The sequence below is a fragment of the Vulpes vulpes genome, chromosome X, assembly GCF_048418805.1.
Source record: "Vulpes vulpes isolate BD-2025 chromosome X, VulVul3, whole genome shotgun sequence".
Classification (NCBI taxonomy): Eukaryota; Metazoa; Chordata; class Mammalia; order Carnivora; family Canidae; genus Vulpes; species Vulpes vulpes.
In genome coordinates this window covers 120175932-120194055 of record NC_132796.1, presented here as the reverse complement: position 1 = coordinate 120194055, position 18124 = coordinate 120175932, and the positions used below count along the sequence as shown (strand labels likewise).

At 60.9% G+C, this 18124-nt stretch overlaps 1 protein-coding gene across 6 annotated transcripts in view; it reads right to left on the bottom strand.

Moving 5' to 3' along the window:
* Positions 1 to 1160: 1160 nt before the first annotated feature.
* Positions 1161 to 18124, bottom strand: part of ATP2B3 (ATPase plasma membrane Ca2+ transporting 3) — a 62585-nt gene continuing 45621 nt past the window's right edge. For 2 of the 6 annotated variants that reach the window (XM_072743806.1, XM_025988071.2), the window contains exons 21-22: positions 14759 to 14912; positions 1161 to 4216 (exon numbers count right to left, since the gene is read on the bottom strand). In XM_072743806.1, coding sequence (XP_072599907.1) covers positions 4191 to 4216; positions 14759 to 14912 — 180 coding nt within the window. In that variant the 3' untranslated portion in view covers positions 1161 to 4190. Of the gene's footprint in view, positions 4217 to 14688; positions 14913 to 18124 lie in introns of those variants that run through there. The other 4 variants (XM_072743805.1, XM_025988070.2, XM_072743808.1 and 1 more) reach the window with 3 other exon arrangements.

Genomic DNA, 18124 nt, shown 5'->3' with positions numbered 1-18124 from the left:
GACCCGAGCTGCCTTTGTGGGCAGGGGGTGGGTCGCAGAGCACAGAGGCCCCCCTCCCCACAGGTGTTCAGAGACACCAAGTGTGCGAAGGAACGGGTGGGGGAATGACCCGGCGAACAAGTGAATGAAATAATGGGTTTTCTTTCCATGGCTTTGGCTTAAAGGGGAAGTCTGTGATTGCAACCCTCGTGTGCTGCTGGCGGGAGTTTAAAATGGTGCGGCCGCCGTGGAACACAGCGCGGCACCTCTTCAAAAAATGAAACCTAGCACTACCGATGACCCGGCAACCCCACTCGTGCATGTAGACCCAAGAGGATTGAAAACAGGGACTCAAAACACATATCTGCACACCCGTGTCCACGGCAGCATGGTTCACGGTAGCCGAAAGGCAGAAAGGAACCCAGCGGTCCACTGACGGGTGAACGGGTAGGGAAACTGCGGTCCATCCACGCAGTGGAATGTTACTCAGCTTTAAAAAGGCAGGAAATACAAAAATTAATAAATAAAAAAAAATAAAATAAAGCAGGGAATTCTGACACAGGCTACAATGCGCGTGAAGCTCGAGGACACTAGGCAGCGTCTCTTGGAGCAGTCGATTCAGGGACAGGAAGGATGCTGGGCACGGGGACCTCCGGGCGCACGATGAGGAATTAATGTCTAATGCGGACACATTTCAGTTCGGGGAGATAGAGATATTCTGGGGACAGATGGTGGGGATGACTGCGCAGCGCTGTGAAAGTACTTGATGTCATCGAGCTGTTTGCTTCAAAACGGTCAGGACAGTGACTTTTATGTTCTATATCTTTGGCCACAATAAAGAAAAAGAGGGAGGCCGCATGTGTGCCAGGGTTCTAACATTTGGGTTGGTGGCCCCTGCCACCTTCCTTTGAGGACCCCGGCCTGGACGTTCAGGCTGGGATCCTCTAGGCCACGACAGTTAGAGGACCACCATGCAAACCTCGGCTAGCAGGGCCTCCGACCCCACAGGGCAGCCGAGCCCTTTCTTCCTTCCAGAAGGATTGGGCAGGTGGCTGCATACCAGGGGGCGCTCCGCACACCCTTCCTGGGGCTCGTCGCAGCTTGGTGAAGCGGATGAAGACACCTCCTTTTCATTCCAAACGAGAATTCACCAACTAATAAATCACACATGTTACCCAGACTGGGACTGTAGCAGCCTTTCATTTTTTTTTTTTTAATACACAGAAATTTTGGTCTATTCTTTAGGAAATTCAACTACAGACTCGAAATTATTATGCATCTGGTCTTCCTCACGAAGATAATTTTTGTTCAACTTTATAACAGGCAAATAAAAAGGTAAAACATATTTAAGAACTGAACACAGTTGACCAAGCCATTCCGTATAATATGCTTTTATAGAGAGGGGCTTCCTCCCGAGACAGGTCCCTCGGCCTGAAGACTGTACAGAAACCAGAGCGACAATCCGAGGTCACGGCGCCCCTTTTCTGAACCCCACACCCCGAGGAAAGGCAACGTAGAAACTCAACAATGGACACACACAGTAGGCAACTTTGTACAGCAGCAGTGAGGGTTTTTGTTTAATATATGTTGACCATTTGTCCTACCGAGGTGTCTCTAACAGAGAATGAAAAGAAGCCCATGAGCAGAGCGTATGCAGCTTATCTTCTTCAACTGAAAGATTTCCGATTTTATTTCTAGTTTAAGAACACACAGACCCTCAACAAATTGAGTTGCCCTTTTTGTTGTTGTTGAAACAAGGACATTAGGGAACAGTTTACAAATGGGTAACATTCTCGATGTGCCCTTTGGAATAAAGGGATGGCTTTAAGTTATCTGTAGCTGGCATTTTGAGTGGGATTTTCTTTTCTAACTGAAATTCCTTTGCCCGAGATTGGACTACTCCTGCTCAGGGGTGACATGGCATTCGCGTTAACGGTAGGGACCGAGCGTGTTTGGGATGTCCACCCGGATGCTCACACAGGCAGGTGGAGGTGAGACGAGTCCCCTGCCGGTGGGTGCAGCACAGGGGACGTGACGGGTGAGCCAGCCTCGCTGCCCATCCACACCTGCATTTCCGTTCTGACCCGTGTCCCTCAGCCCCCCGCTGTCCCTCAGTGGCTCAGCCTCAGGCCCAAGTGATAGGCACATGTACAAGCTGTGGTCGGGCCTCAGTGGCCTCTCTGCAAAACGCGAGACAGATGAATTCAGAAGGTAAAGGAGCCTCTGCTTTTCCTGCATTTCCCTCCCTGGTTAGTGTGCGTTCGGGGGAAACTGAGGCTTGGCACCAGCGGTGCCCATACGGCAAGGAGAGGTCCCCGAGGGAACCGTCTGGGGAGCCCAGGCCCAGCTCTCCCACCCGCAGACACGGGGCTCCGCCGGCTCGGCGAAGCTGACCTCCTCAGCCTTCCGGGGCGCGCGAGGAGGAGCCACAGGTGTGGCAGGAGCGGCAGCAGCCAGGTGCCCTTGCTCCCAGGTGCCCTTGCTCCCAGGGGCTGCACTTCTGCATCTGCGTCCCCTGCGTCGCCGCAGGCGGCTGCAGACACGAAGCCATGCCTCCGTGGGTCAGAGTTGTCCTTGAACGAGAAGACCCGGGTCGGAAGGGTGCTTTGGCAGGTGGCGACTGAGACCTTGGCCCAGTCACTCGACAGATCCCTCAGCCCACCTTCTCGCTTGCAGTCGCGTCCGCTCCTCTTGGGTTTGGATGGTGCCTCTTCCTGTGCCACCTTCCACCTGGCTCGCGCTGCTCTCCCCGCCACCCCCCTACCTCGGGGCCCTGGGGCTGCTCCGGGATTCTGGGCTCTGCCAAGGGGTCGACGAGGCGGTGGGGGGGGGGACACTTCATACTCTTGAACTTGGGCTGTGGACAGAGAGAGTCCACGAGGCCGACCTCAGGACTGGGAGCCGAAACCGACGGAAACCGAGAGCGAAACTCCCCTTTCCACCTACTGGAGGGGATCATTCTCGTCAATACTTTGGTATTTTCCTTTTAAATAAAAAAATTCCATTGAAAGGGTTTGTTTCTCCGCTATAGGCAGGGGTCTCAAAGTGCAAGAGTTCCAATTAGATCCGCCCCGGCCTCGTGTCTCTCTCCCCGACCTTCCCAGGGGTCTGCACAGCGACAGTCCCCGGGACTGTGCGAGACAGAGGCCCGGGGTGGAGAACGGAGGCTGGGCGGGAGGTGGGGGGGCCGCGATCGGGGAGGCCGGAGGGCGGGGGGGGGGGGGGCAAGCAACCAAAAAGATATTCTCGCAGTCTCGTTCCCTGAAAAAAACCTGCCACAATAAATAATGAAATTTCAAAATGAAAACACCTGATAAGAGGAATGGAAATATCATGCTGATAAATAGCTCCTTATTCTTTAAATATGCATCTGGTCATCTGTGCACGTATATGTCTATACGCACGCACTTATCTACGCACACACGCACACACAGACAGACCGCACGTGGTCCTGGGGAAGGGCGCTCGGTGATGCGGGTACATTTGCAGGCGGCTCCCAGCTTTTGGGGGGGCTGTCCGGGCGGGGCCGTCCCCCCGGCCCTGCGGAGCAACGTTCGTCCTTTCTCTTTCCGTCTGAACCTACCGGGCCCACCGCTCTCCGGCGGGTGCAGGGAAATAAAAAAAAAAAACCTGACACCAGCCCCCTGCCCCACCGCACAGCCCCAGCCGCCAACATCTGGTGGAATCGTCGTGTTCATTAGAAAAAAAAAAAAAAAGCTCCGATAGAAAAAAGGGAAACACAGCTGTTCTCACGCTCCGGCTTCTCCGTCCTCGTCCTGGGTCCCAGGTCAGAAGCCCCGGGTGGGAGGCTTCTTGCCAGCGCCGCGCTGCGAGCCCGTCTCCAGCCGCCTCGGCCGCGTCCTTGCAGGCCCAGCCGGCCGTGCGTGTGTGCGGCGCCCCGAGCGCTCCCCTAGAGGGACGTCTCCACGCTGTGGAGGGGGCTCCCCGGTCTGGAAGAAAGCACTGACGAGGTAGCGGACTTGGTGCCGTGCGTGCTCAGGTAGATGCCGCTGTCGATGGCGATGGCGTTGTTGTTCTGGTTGGGGGACGGGGGCGGGGGGGCCCGCAGGCGCTCCTCGTTCTCGTCCACGTCCGTGTCATCGATGAGGGGGATGTTGTGGGTGTAGTCGTTGATCAGAAACTCGGGCGTCGCCATGAAGTTATGAATGGACGTCTTGGATTCGGGTTTCTCCAGGCCTTCGTAGAGCGAGCTACGGAACGCTTTCACCACCCGGATCTGGAGGGGGACGCGGCGCCCAGGGGCCCGCGGCGGGAGCAGGGACGGAGGGACGGAGGGACGAGGGATGGAGGGAGGAGACAAAGAAGGAAACAAGGAGACAGTCAGTGGCTGGCCGGCGCTGGCAACGTCCACCCACACCAAGAGCGCAAGCTAGGCTGCGTCACAAATGTTCATCCGCGGGAAAGGGACGGCTGGGGTCCACGTCCCATCAACCTGTCCCTCTGCAGGACACGTGGCAGCGGCTTTCTCTGGGCCGGCCTGGGCAGGTATTTTGGAACTCGAGAGTGACCACTGCGCAGGACTGTTGGCTGTTGCCTCCCGCTTCCCAGCACTGGGAAGGGGGGGCAGCTTAGGCGGCCCCTGGGCCCTCTGCCACATGTGAGCTCCAATTTGGGAGGACAGAAAGGTGACCCCACAAAGGGACAATGCTACAGAGTGGACTCTCCACTTCCTCTTACCAGAAAGGCGGCAGAACTTTCTGGTAAGACAAGGTCCCCGGCCTATGGGCGCGTGGCTGGCCTTTCTCCAGTGGGGTTTCCCTCCCTGGCTTCTCTATAGTCCTCCACTCTGTCCCGCCAGCTCTTGTGACTGTCGCCAGCACCCGCCATGCCCAGACCCATAGGGCCATCAGCCTTCCTTGCTGCTAAGTCCAATGGCTACTTTTGTGTCCCCGTCTTATGTGGTCTCTCAGGGGCACCCAATAGAGCTGACTGCTCCTCTTTCTGGAAGCTCCTCCCGCCTTCCCTGACACTGCCACGGCCTGGCCCTCCTCCTATGTCACCAGCCGCTCTGGCCCTGTCTCCTCCACTTCTCCTTCCTCTGTCCCACGGGGCCCCAGAGCCCTGGCCTGGCCCTGGTCCTCCTCTTCCTCTCCGTTCATAAGCCCGGGCCCGCCTTCCGGCCCTGACCACCACCACGGGGCTCACCTGGCTGTAGCCGGGGGCTGTGGCCCAGGCCCCCCCTCAGAGCTCCAGGCCCGAGAGCCTGCCACCCTCCCATCTGGAGGCATCCGACCCTGAAAATGGCCCTACTTTTGATATGCACCCACTAAACCTGTCCTGCTTGGGTGCCCTGATCCCCCGCGACGCTTGCTCCTGCCTCCTAAAGCCCCCCCAGCCCGTGGCTGGGCGCCTCTGACTGGTGGTCACTTCCCTTCGCAGACCCCGCTGCCTTCGGGTCTCCTGCCTTCACAGGCACTTTGCAATCTGGCGCCGCTTGCCTCTCCAGCCCTCCCCGGCCTGCACTCCCTCCTCCTCCTCCTCTTCCTCCTCCTCCTCCTCTTCACTTTCCAAGCCAGACAACTTCTTTTAGTTCCTGGAATCTGCCCTGTTCTCCCTCTACTCAGGCTTTTCTACATCTTGTTCCCTGGCTGTCCCACTGTCACTGGCAGACCTCCGATCAGCATAACTCCACAGGGAAGAGCTTCCCACAGTGCCCTGGGCCCCGGCTATGGTGGCCCTTGGCCCCAGCCGAGCTCAGGCACCCTCTGACCCCCGCACCTCCCCTCCTGCGGGATCTTGCTCCCAGAACTAGCCCCTCGGTCTGTGCGATCACACCTTCGCCTCCGTGAGTGCTTGAATGTCGCCGGGCCCATGAGCCACAGAGCCGCTGCCTCTCTCTGTTCCCTCCCTGGTGCCCCCACCTGGGCTCCCTCTTGGTTCTAGAAGCCCGACTTGCTGGGAAGGCCTCTGCTGGGCCCCGCACGAGCCAGCTGGCCTGGTGCTGAGATGGACCAGCCAGCTCTTCCCCACGTGAGTGGGTGGACACGGCATCAGTTCTAAAGTCATTTCTAGGTCGAAGGTTCTAGGGCTTGGTGTTCTTGGTTTAGACTAGGCGTTGGCCGATTGTGGCCCAAGGGCTCACGCTGGCCCTCTGCTTGGTCTTCTAAAGTGTTATTGCCACACAGCCACGCCGTTGGCTTCTGCACCGTCTACGGTCGTCTACGGCTGTCTTGGAGATCCCAGGGCAGGGCTGGCTAGTTGTGACCAAGACCTGGCCTGCAAAGCCAACCCTGATTACTTGAAGGTCCTTGAGAGGAAAAGTCGGCGGCCCCTAGGTTAGACCGTGAATCGTCCCGCTCACAATGAGTCCCTTTTGACCCTCCGCTGTCTCGATCCCGGCACTGCCATCGCGTGGCCAAGCACAGGGCTCCTAAGTCACCTGAAGCAAAGTCAGTGAGCCAGAGCTCGGGAAAACTGGGATTTCCTAACCCCAGATCTCACATCTGGTGAGGATTTTCTCGGAAGTTGGTGAAGTCACATCTTCTGGGTTACAGATGGCCAACTATTTGCCCTCACTCCCTTGACTCCCCCAGGCTGGCCTCTGAGAAAGGAGTCACCCAGAAATCGAGGTGAGATTCATTTGACACTTTAATGCAAAGAAACAGAATTCACGTTTTGGAGGCATTGCAGATGGAGCCTCATTCTTTGGGCCTTTTCTGGTGCCAGAATTGTGGGGGAGCTGGCGGGACATCTGTCGCGGCTGCGTGGCGGTGCTGCGGTGTCTGCCTCAGCTGTCGGCCACAGCCCTCAGGTCACCGCACCCCAACACCGCCGGGCCTGGGGGCCTGGGGGGTAAGCCTGGCAGCAGTGACCTGGCCACGCTGGCTACACCCTTTCCTGTAGCTGAGCGGCTCCCCTCAATTGGACCGGGGTCCCCTGATGGCCGGACCCCTGCTGAAACCCATCTTCGGGTCTCCCCGTGCCTGGCTCAACTCCAAAGCCTGCCCCCAAACGGCAGCCAGCCCTTCCCTCTCTAGCTTCTGCAGTTCTGGAATGTTCCTTCAGGGCGCTCCTCCCGGTCTAATGACCCTCTTGCCACCAGCCTTGTTCGCTGCCTCGACGGAGCGAGGTGGCAGGTGGCGCCGGGGCTGCTCACGCACCCACGCGGCCGGGGGCTCAAGGCTAGGCTTGTGTCACCCCAAGTGTCTGACAGCTGGCGGACAGTCAGCTTTCCTCCACGTCCCACTTCCCCGCGTGAGACCTCAGCCTGTCATCAAGGTGCTTGGTGTTGGTGTTCTGATGGGGTGTTTTCAGGCCCCCCCACCCCGAAGAGCCCCGAAGAACTAACCTCTTGGGACGCTGGTTGGGTGAGAACCAGTCAACGCTTCGGGAAGAGAGGCCTGCCCTAGAGACCCGAGCTCACGCTCGGGGTGGGGTGCTGGGGGGACCTGGGACTGCCCCACGGCAGAGCTCAGCGTGTCCCGGCACGAGAGGGAGCGAGGCTGAGCCGAAACAGGGCCCTTCCTCCACGCCCTGCCCTGCTCCTCAAGCTCCAGCCGAGGCCCAGGGCGGGCTCCCTCGGGTCACCTCTCCAAAGGGACCTTGCCGCCCTCCAGGCTGTCCGTGCCACCGCACCACCCGTGTCCGCAGCCGCACGGGCCCGTCCCAGCCTGCACGGCGGCTGACAGCTCTGTCCAACCGAAGGGGCTGAGAGTCACCCCGGGCTGCCAGTCCCAGGGCCGCCGATCCCCCACCCCAGTGCCGCGCATCAGCATGTCCCGCAGCCCCCAGTTCCCCGGCCTCTCCACCCTAGAGCCCTCTGTGGCTCCCCTGAGTCCCTGGCGGCCCCTGGGGCTCGGCCCCCAAGGCCAGAGGCCCTGACTGCCCGGCCTCTTGAGCCTCCCTGCCTCCCGCCCGCGGGGCGGACGTCTCTGGGGCCCCTGGCAGCCCCTGCCCTCCAGCCTAGCTGGTGGGGACGCCCAGCATTCCAGCAGGGATGGGGCTGCCCTGGCTCCACCCTGAGCAGTGGGGGCATTCACCCAGCTGGACCCCGAGCCCCCCAAAAGTCCAGTGACCGTAAACGTTACAGACACGAAAAGCACTTCCCAGTAAAGATGCCTCCTAGGGTTAGGGCCACGGCGTCTGGGAAGGCTGAGGAGGGTCAGGTCGGGGCCCGCTGTGCCCCCCATTTCCTGAGGCCCGAGAGGTAGCTCTGCTTGCCCCGGCACTGCCTGGGTGCCCTCTCCCCCGGCCCCTGCACCCACTTAAGCATGTTGCCCCCCTCCCTTGCCTGCTCACACATCTTGTCTTAAAAAAGAGACCCTCTCGGTGCCGTGGTCCTCTCTAGCCGCTGCCAGTGGCTCCTTCCTGGCCCCCTGCTCCCCAGGGACATCCCCAGCTGGGCACCCAATGCTCCCCACGCCACAGCCCTGCTGCCTGGCTGTAGCCAGGGCCCCAGGTTCTCCATCCTCTCCCCATCCCCTGACACCCGAGGGCCCCGGGGCTCATCTTTGGGCCTCCCCCCGCCCCCCACGTTTCCTAGCTGCTGTGACCCCAAGTGGCATCTGTCTGCTGACCAGCCCCACATCTCTATCTCCAGGCTCGGGGCTCGGCCTGCCACTGTAACCTCACCCCCCACCCCACGCCTCTTCCTCGGTCTCCCTGCTGCTGCCCTTGGCCTCTGCGGTCTCTTCTCATGGCAGCCCAAGGAATCCGGTCAAACTGAAGCCAGAGCCTGTCACACCCTCCACCTGTCTGAACCCTTTAATAGGCGGGGGTCAGGGCCTGCCTCAGTTCTTATCCTTGACTGTCTCCAGCCTCAGCCTCCTGGCTCTTCCCACGCTCCTACCTCAAGGCCTTCGCACAAGCTGTTCCCTCCGCTGGGAAGCCTCCTCCCCAGGGAGCCTCCTGGCCCCCCCTCACCTTTTCTGTTTCCAGGCTCAAACCTCCCGGCTCCCTCAGAAACCCTGCACCTGTTCCTTTCTTCCCCGGCGTGGCTCACTTTCAATTCACCGCCCCTGCCCATTGTTCCCTCCTCTGCCTCCTTTCCGCAGGCCCCTGAACACTGGGGTCTGTCTGGTTCACTGACCACCCCGGCTCCCAGCACCCAGCACGGTGGCCGCGCGCGGCAGGGGCTCAGTGGGCGGCTGCTGTACCTCTCACCAGCTAGCTCGGGTCCCCCCGGCAACATGACACCTGCCCCTTCCGCTGCCTAGATTCTTTTGCCAGGATGTCCCGTGCTGGCCTTGTCTCTTTGTTCAGAACCCGGCTCACATACCCACCCTTCGAGAGGCCGTCCCCAGACAACCTTCATCCAGAATAGCCCCCCCCGACACTTCTCTTGCTCTGCTTTCTTCTCTTCTGGGGCTTGTGACCATCTACACTTAACAGAAGCTTACTTCTCGGTTTGTGCTTTGCTGTCCGAGCCGAGAGCTCCGTCAGCGGGGACAGGCAGGGTGACACTTCGAGCCCACAGCGCCGCTCCAGCCACACGGAGCCAAAGCAGAAGCGGTGCTTATGTCACACTGTGACACATGACCATGCTGCTGATGGATGGCTGGGGACGGGGCGGCAGCGGGGCTGAAGGTCGCGGTTCCAAGTGGACGTGCTCCGCTTTTGGTCTGACCTCCCATCGCTCAAGTTTGCAATGCAGGTGCTGATGGGGGTGGAGAGGGGATGTGGAAACGGGGAGGCGAGGCAAGGAGGGAGCACCCACCCAAGGAAAGGAATGCAAAAAGGGAATGAAAAGAAAAGAAGAGAAGAGAAAAAGAAAAGCAAAGGCCCCTGAACAATGATGACAACGGCAACAACAGAAACTGGGTTCGACAACCTTCTGGCCTTTTCTGCTCTGTACCATGGGACACGCAGGCCCTGGCTGGGGCAGGGTTGTCATGCTATCCGCCCCCTGCTCCTGTCTTGCTGCTCCCTCAAAGCCCCCTCATGCCTGATGGGCACGCCTGCCTCTGTACCAGCCACTCATCCAGAGTCTTCTACGGGAGGAAGGGGACCTTCTGCTCTCCTGGCATCCAGGCTGTGGGTTTATAGCACATTCTGCACATAGCGGCTGGGGAGAGCCAGGGGAACTGCTTTCCAGGAACTTCGGGGCTCCCAGGCCCCAAAGCATCCTTGTACGCATGAGGGGGTATCTCGGGGCTTGGATGGGACACAAAGAGGCGTGGGGTGACATACCCACAATCGAAGAGGAAGGCTCCCTTTCCTCACCATGGAATCAGGACGTGTGAAAAGGCAAACTCCTTTCTGAGGGATCGAACCCCAACCAAACTAAAGACAGGGCTCTGTGCGCGTTGGCAAGTCAAAAATGCTAACGGCCGGCACCTTTCGTGAAGTTTACCTCCCGTCCTGTGTGCATGCACCTGGGCCCGGCCTGGGAGAGTCCAGACTCACGCTGCTGCTGTCAACAAGCTGCTGCACTGAGCTGACCCAGGCACGGTGCGTCCCGGGCCTTTCGGGTGGTCGGCCTGGCTTTTCATCCCGGCCACGTCCGGCTGCAGGGCCTCGAATAAGTCTTGAGCTTCCCGGGCTCTGGCTCCCAGCCCCGGGAGTCAGCCTGGAAGTGCCTACTGGGGAGGGCTGGGAGCAGGGGTTCTGGGTCTGCCTCAGGCCTCGAGCCAGCCAGTCCGTTAGGAAGGAGCCGAAGGTCCCTCCCTGTGGTCGGGCCCTCGGTGGCGGGAAGGCTCGGGCAGGGCGCGGCTGAAGCTATTCCTAATGTGGAAACAACGCTGGCGAATAGCTGAGACAAGATGCCAGCACAGTTCCCAGAAGCCCGAGCGGAGAGACTTGGCTTGGAATCAACGAAGTTCCCGAGAAAGGCGCAAACTCCAGCAAACAAGACTGCTTGCCCTCCGCAAGGCTCCTTCCTCCGCGGGGCTGCCGCCCTGCAGTGTGCGATGAGCTCGGCTCCCCAGGCCCCAGAGGGTGTGTCCCAGGAAATCGGGGGCGGGGGCGCTTACCTGGCATCGGCTTTGCCAAGTTGGATGGAAGGCTTTCGTGTTGCAAAAGGCAATTCAAACAAAGCAACTGCTACGGGCTGTTCCTGGCTCGGAGGGTCGGAACCAAACAGCCCCCGGGAGCCCTTCGGGCTGCATCTGACCAAACTCCCCTGCCGCTGTGGCCCGGCTGGGTCAGGAGCCCGCTCTGCCGCCGCAGGGGGCTGGGGGAGCCAGGGGGCCAAGCGGGGTGGGGGGAGCAGGCAATGCAGGTGTGGCTGGGAGGGGGCGCCGGGGCGCTCAGGCCCGGGGGCAGCCACCTGGCACCCGCCTGCTGCCCGGGAGTGAACCCGAGTGAGCACAACACCCCGTCGGGCCAGGCCTTTGGGCCCCCGCACCCAGCCGGGGAGTGGGCCCGGGTGTCCTGCAGCGCGAGTGGGTGCGAGCAGGCCGGGCCTGACGGGCCTGGGGACGGGGCACGGGATGGCAGTCCCTGCTAGCTTCCGGAAGACGGACAGGGCTGGTCAACGATCGCAGGGACGACGACGGCCGAGGTCCCGTGCGAGCCGGGGGGTGGCCTGGAGGTGGCGGCCCGTGAAGGGCAGGTGTGACGCCCCGGCCAAGAACGAGAAGGCTGAGTGAGCCGTCCTGGGGCTGCGAGGTCGCCGTGTGTGGCCAGGGCAGTGGGGGCCGACTAGGGCTCCCAGATCCAGAAGCCGCAAAGACACGTGGGTGTAGAAAGCCCGGGGGCCCGGAGGTTGGCTGGAAAGCATGGGTGCGTGTGAGCGTGGGTGTGCTGAGCCCCAAGGATCTCTGCGCCGCCAACCGTCCCTGCTCACCCCTCCAGGGGGCTGTCCCTTGCCTCCGGCTCCCCCTGCACCGCGCTGCGCGCTGGGACCTGTGTCGGTGAGCCCTGTCCCCCGCCCTGCGGCCCTGGGGCTCCTGCACTCGCCCCGCACTGGGCCTTCCGCCAGGAGAGCCCGGGGTTCTCGGCGGGAGTGAGTCAGAGCAGAGGCCCGGTGTGCTGGAGAGACTTGCCCCGGCCTGTGCGATCACGGGCAGACCGGCGGGGCGGTGGGCGCAGGGGACAGGAATCTTCCCGTAAGAAAGGGCTGGGGTTTTCCTCGGGAAAACCTTGCGGCCTGTGAGCACTGCAGCCTCTGCCAGGCTGCCCCTCGGCTAGGCGAGGAGCTCTGTTGTGAGCTGCGCCTGGCCTTCCTTCCGGTAAGCTCCCAGAGGGGGTGAGGGCCAGTGGCTAGCCCCCCTCCCCGTCCCCCGTGCCCTGTCCTGATTCGTCCAAAGAGGGTGCCGGGCTTAATGACTTCTCTAGGTCCTCACAGCTTGCACTGGGGGCCGGTTCTGAGTTCCAAACCCATCTGCCACACAGTGATGATGGCGGGAAGTGCTTTTGGTTGGTGGCTTCCAGAAGCAGGCATGTCCCCTGGTGTTGCCAGCATCTTCCTCCACGGGGGGTCCTCTCTGAGGTGTGGCCGCTCAAGTGGGATGAGCCTTTTAGGCTGGTGCTCGTAGGTTGGGACCTGGGGACCCCCTCGCTATCACAGCAGCACCCTCCTCAGACAGAAGGTGCTCCGCTCTCACTGGGGCCCGTTCCTCACCCGGCGGCACGTGGGTGGAAGGGACGGTGGCCCTGTTTTTGGTCAGGCACGAGTTCGATCCCCCTGGAGTAGCTCGTGACCGGGGGGCGGGGGGTGTCTCTCGCACTGTTCTTACCAGGCACTGCTGGGCTCCCCAGAGTGGGAAGTGGGATGAGAGATGGCTGCAGAAGGAAGGAAGGCGCTAGGAAGACAGGAGAGAAAGAGCCTACCGCCAGGGAGGAAGCCCAAGGAATCCAGAGGGAGCCAAGAGACAGCAGGCCTCGCCAGGTTCCCAGAGGGTGGCCCTGGCTGGCCCCGGAGTGGAGAAGGACTGAGGGGTGTGACGAGTGGGGGCTCTGTCGGCTGCCTCCCCTCCCCCGCAAGTCAACAGACAGATGGACAGACAGACAGACAGGAAGTGCAGAGAGAGCTGGCAAAGAAACGTATGGAAAAAAGTCAAGGGAGAGGGAAGAACAGGGGCAGGTCAGTATGTGCCCCTTGGGCCGACCCACGCCCCCTTTTGTCCCTTCATTTCCAGGAAGGGGGGTGCTGCTGCCTCAGCCAGGCCCTAGCTGAGGCGCTCCCGGGGGCCGAGACCCGTTTCTGTCCTCAAGTGACTTGGAGCTGAGCCTCCTGCACACCTCTCTGGGTGGAGTGGTGGCAAGACCCCTCTGGGACAAGCTCCCGCCTACGTGATGGCTGTTGGCTAATGTTTGTGGCCCGGGTGGGGAGCCCACTGAGTGTGCAAGGGAGCTGGAGGTGTGTGCGGTCCGTGGTTTGGGGAAGGGGTGTGTGTGTGTGTGTGTGTGTGTGTGTGTGGGTGTGTGTGTGTGCATGCACACGTGCTGTTTCCGGAGGGGACAAGGTGGTCCGGCGGGGACTGGTGCGGCCCACATCCCTTCCTTAAAGGGCAGAGTGGCCTGAAACGATAGTGTAAGCAAGAGGAGGGATGCCCCCCACTGGGGACCTCTCACCAGGTCCTAAAAAAGGAAAAAGAAAACGAAAAGAAGAAGAAAAACAAAGAAGGGGAGGGGAGGGAAGACAAAGAAAGACAAAAGAAAAAAGAGAAAGAGAAGAAATCAAGCAAAAAGAAAATCCCAGAGTCTGGTGAGGGAAAAAGCGTAGTTAACGGCTCCCGTCTGGGGGGAAGCGATGTGTTCACGGAGGTGAGAGTTGCCGGGTCTCACTGGAAGGAAAGGAAACAGGTAGCATCGAACCATCCCGGGGGGCTCTGGGCTCATACTCGAAGGCTCACTGTCTGGTGTTTGACATCTCGAGGTTGTTACAAGAGGCAGGAGGCCCGGGAGGAGTTGGGGCTCACACGGTTCCCGGCCCTCTCGCTTGTTGGGGAAACCCCGCCGCGGCGGGTTCGGGGGGCTCTAGTGGCTTTCCTTTGGTCTTTGTAAAAAGATGTGAGCAATGGTGGAAGCTTCTACCTCGCTTAGGGCAGCCCTTGGGGGAGGGGGTTGCCCTGGAGCACAGAGGAGGGAGCCTCCTTCTCCAGCTTCTCGGAGGAAGGAGGAGAGGGACTGTGGACCGGATCGGGGTAAGACCTGCCAATCCTGAGGCCTGTCCGGAAAGAGCAGAGGTGCCTGGGGGACAAGTGGAAAGGTGGCAGGGTGCAGGCTCGGGCTGTGAGGACTCCGGGCCGAGGAACACCTTGGACGCCTGTAGCGGCGTGGGCTCGGGGCACGTGAGCACAAGCTGCTGGCCACCCCGGAGCCCGCCTCCAGTGTGACACCTCCGCAGGGGGAGTTCTGGAAGCTGCCGCTGTCGCCCCAAGTAGGTGGGCTGGAGCCCTGCGCTGCCAGCGATGCCCGGGACGGCAGCTGCCTCCCCGTCCGGCCCTGGAGGGCAGCCCCGAGCCCGCGGGCCCCCCCATGGGCCTCCCCACGGAACCTGAGCAAGGCCCTGCCCCGACACCAGACAGCACCAGAAGCGGCCCGAGTTCATGAAGAACCATCGGCTGGTGCAGACAAGTTCAAGAAAAGAAAGACCAATGACAGAAGGAGCACTAAACAAAAACCAAAAAAAACCAAACAAAGCAAAGAACAGGAGGTCCAGCAGTGCCATGGACTCAGGACATTTCATAAGAGAATATGGCTTTGGAGAGACACACCGTCTGGGCGGGAAGGACTGGACAGGGCGGTGGAGGAAGAACGGAAAAGCCACGGTGAGCGGAGGATGCAAGACTGGAAAAAAAGAGAAGGAAGAGGCGGGGAGGCTTTTCTCCCCCCGAGATGCCATTTATGAGAGAAAAGGGGACTCAAGACTCACTCCCAGCGGCACTGGTGGGATTGGCGGCGGAGAGAATTGCGTGAGTAGGGGTAGAAAGATTGGTTACGTCATGGAGCTGGCTGAGGACCGAGGACCTCCGGCGCACGGCACCCTGAAATGAAGCGCTTCTCTTGAAGGTACTCACTACCTCCATCTGTGGGAGAGAAAATGAGATAAAGGTTGGCTTGCACTGTTGTCCCTGCCAGCGCGCGGGGGTGGGGCTGGGTGAGGACGGGGGCGCCACGCTGGGCTCGGGGTGTGACCGCGACGCCTCATCTAGGCCGCCCCGCTCCCTGGGAGCCGACAGTGCGTCCGCGCCGTCCAGCAAGAGAGGGACGGTTTGCTGAGCGAATGACGAGCCCCCACAAGACCGGGAGGGCGGGGGGGGGGTGGTGGGCGCCGCAAGCAACCGTCGGGGAAGGAGCCGCTTGCGTTCACCGCATGCTCATCGCAAGCCGCGTGTCAACAGGTCCCCGCGTCGGCCGGCTGCGGGGGGCATGTGACAGCTCCCCTTAGGACGAGGCGCCCTGCGGCTGTGCTCGCGGGTGGGGTGGCGTGGGGACAGGGGCCCTTCCCTGGCCTGCCCTGGTCTACGCGACACGCATCGACCGCTTGGCACTCCGCTGGCCTGGCCCGCCCTGCCCTGCAGTGACTCGGGGGCTCCCCTGTGGGCATGGGTGCTCTCGGTGAAAGACTGGACTTAAAAAGAGAGAGGGGGGGATTTTGCCAAAGCACCCGCTCTGTCTTCCCGGGCCCCCTTCCGCAGGGCCACAGGTGTGGCGGGAGGGAGAGCAGAGAGACCGGAGGGGCCTGGGAGCAAAGACGGCTTTTGCTTTGTCCTCCGCCCTTTAAGCTTCCCAGGCGTCAAAAGGCAGGTGGGTCTATGGGAAGTGAGAGCCACGTGGCGAGCTTGCTCGGAGGCCCCGGGCCTTCCGACTTGCATGTGGCCCCGTCGGAGACTGTGTGCCTGGCTTCCGGGAGGGGAGGCCGGCCCAGCGCGGCACGCTTTAGGCTGCCTCTTTGGGGATGCCTTCCAGGGCTGGGGTGGGGGCAGGCCGTTTTGGCCTTCGAGGGTGGCTCTGATTTCTGGAAAGTGCCATACAGTTCACTGGATGATGTGAGCAGCAAAGCAAATATGCAATTCTGGACCTGATGCACACTGGCTACCTACTCTGGCCCAGAGCGAGGGGCCCCATGCCACCCCCAAGTCCTGCGGTGGCTCTGTGGTGGCCGCTAGGTCCAGCGGGGTGTCTGACACGGGGTCAGGCTTCTCGGAAGAAGGCAGTTGAGTGCTCAGACTCCCCCCACCCCAACCGAGATGAAGATGTGCATGATTTCGATTCCTAGACGCGCAGTGGAAAAGGCTACTGCCGTGTACTCTGCCGCCGAGCCCCCTTCCACCCACACAGCCCGCTCTTCAGCAAGGGCACCTCACTGCCGGGGCGGACACCCATGCATAAGGCACACTGAGTGGCCACGGGGGGCTGGCACGGCATCTAGTGTGCCCCAAGGCACGGAAGGAAGACGACCCAGGCCATAGGGCCCCCTCTCCCTGGGGGCAGGGAGGCTCTCCTCCCTCGATGGCCAACAGGTGTCTAAGGTCTGTCTCAAGAGGGCACTCTACGGCAGCAGAGGCGACGAGGGAAGGAAAAGGTGCTTTTCCTGCCTCTGATTTGACCTCTCCTCACGGTGTCCTGATGGGATGATGGTATCAATCAAAATGCCTCACACTGGCCCCCTGCCCCCCAAAAGCCCACTTGCTGCTGAAGCTTCTCATTGGCCCATAATGCAACGTGAAGTAGACCGCAGCATGAGCGCTTCGAAAAAGCTCCATGGTCTCCATTTCAAGGACTCTTAGCAATTCTGGAATGACCCCCCCCCCCCCCCGCCCCGGTCCCCAACCCTTTGGGTGTATTAACACGTTAGTATGGAATGATGGTGACAGCAGGTAGCAGGTTACAAAATGCCTTCACTTAGCAACGTAAAAAGCTGCGCTGGCCTCCCAAATCCGGAGAGCAACTTTGTGGTTCGCAAAATCCAGAAATCTAGGGCCGGCTGCCTGGAGCGATGCTTCCCTTGGCTTGGGGGATGCCTACAAGCTGGAGGACTTGATTTGTTTTTCGAGCAGGTATTTTGAATCACAAAGAACAGATGCTCTTTAAGAAAACGAGCTCAAGTATCAAGTAGCCAATTGGTTTGGCACTCTTGTGAGCTTGGGGGATGTGAGGTGACAGTGTGACCTCTGGAGGGAAGAGTGGCTGTATGGGGAGGGCTAGGAGTACGCTAGGGGATGGGGGAGGGGAGACTCTTGCTGGGTGACTTTGGACAAGTCCCTTCTGTCTGGGTCCCATTTCACCATGTATAAAGTGACTGGTCAGCGTCTACATGGGCGGTGATTATCAGAACGGCCCGTAACTCCAAGACCCTGATTGAGGGGACCCGCTCGACTAGCCAGGCAGCGGTGGCAGGCCCGGGAGCCCGTGGGCACACCGACACAGCTGGCCGGGAACCACTGACCCTTCCCCAGACGCCGCACACTGGGCAGGGCTGCTGTCTCAGCTGCTAGAAAGGCACCATCACCTTGGGCTCATCAGCGGAAGTGGAGGGGGCTGCCTGGAGGAGCGGGGTGCTGCTGCAGTCACCCCCCGCCTGCCCCCCGCCGTCTCAGGCTGACTGGGCTCTGCCGCTGAACTGGGGCATGACAGATGGGAGCCCGTGGGGCCAGGATGGGCTGGGCAGGGGCTCACGGCGTGCTGCGAGGCAATGAGGGGAGACCTGGACATCTGGCCACGGAGTCATTCCTGTTCCTCTACTGGGCACTCAGCGGTCCATTTGGACCTAAGACATTCGTCCCTGGCCACGTTGGCTTAGGTGCTCGGGATGCAAAGACGAATGAGCCAGAGAACTGGCCTCCTGCTTCTCCGCTGGAGAAGCCCCTTGCATCCCTGGGGAGCTCCTTGAAGGTGACTTATTTGGGGCCGCCTCACCCAGCCCTACAATATCCCCAGCCCTGGGAGCAGCCCAGGACTCTGCAGTTTCGGTAAGTTCCCTGCGGCATTGTGCTCCTCACCGATTCTAGCGCCCTGGGCTGGGAGCACGGAGGGAGTGGACTCAGAAGGCTGCAGGAGGAGGAGGGGCCCCGAGGGAGCACGTGGAAGCCGGGGAGTCCTGGGGCCCCGAGTGGCCAGCACGGACGGACGCATAGCGAATGCATGTCTAGAAAAGCAGCCGGGGTAACAGGAACACAGGGTGCGAGGGATGACGACGCCAAGAGGCAGGGGCTGGAAGGCCACGGTCGGGACTCGGGACTCGACCCTTAAGACAGGAAGAGCAGCTACACGGCCACGGCGGGGACGGGGGTCACCG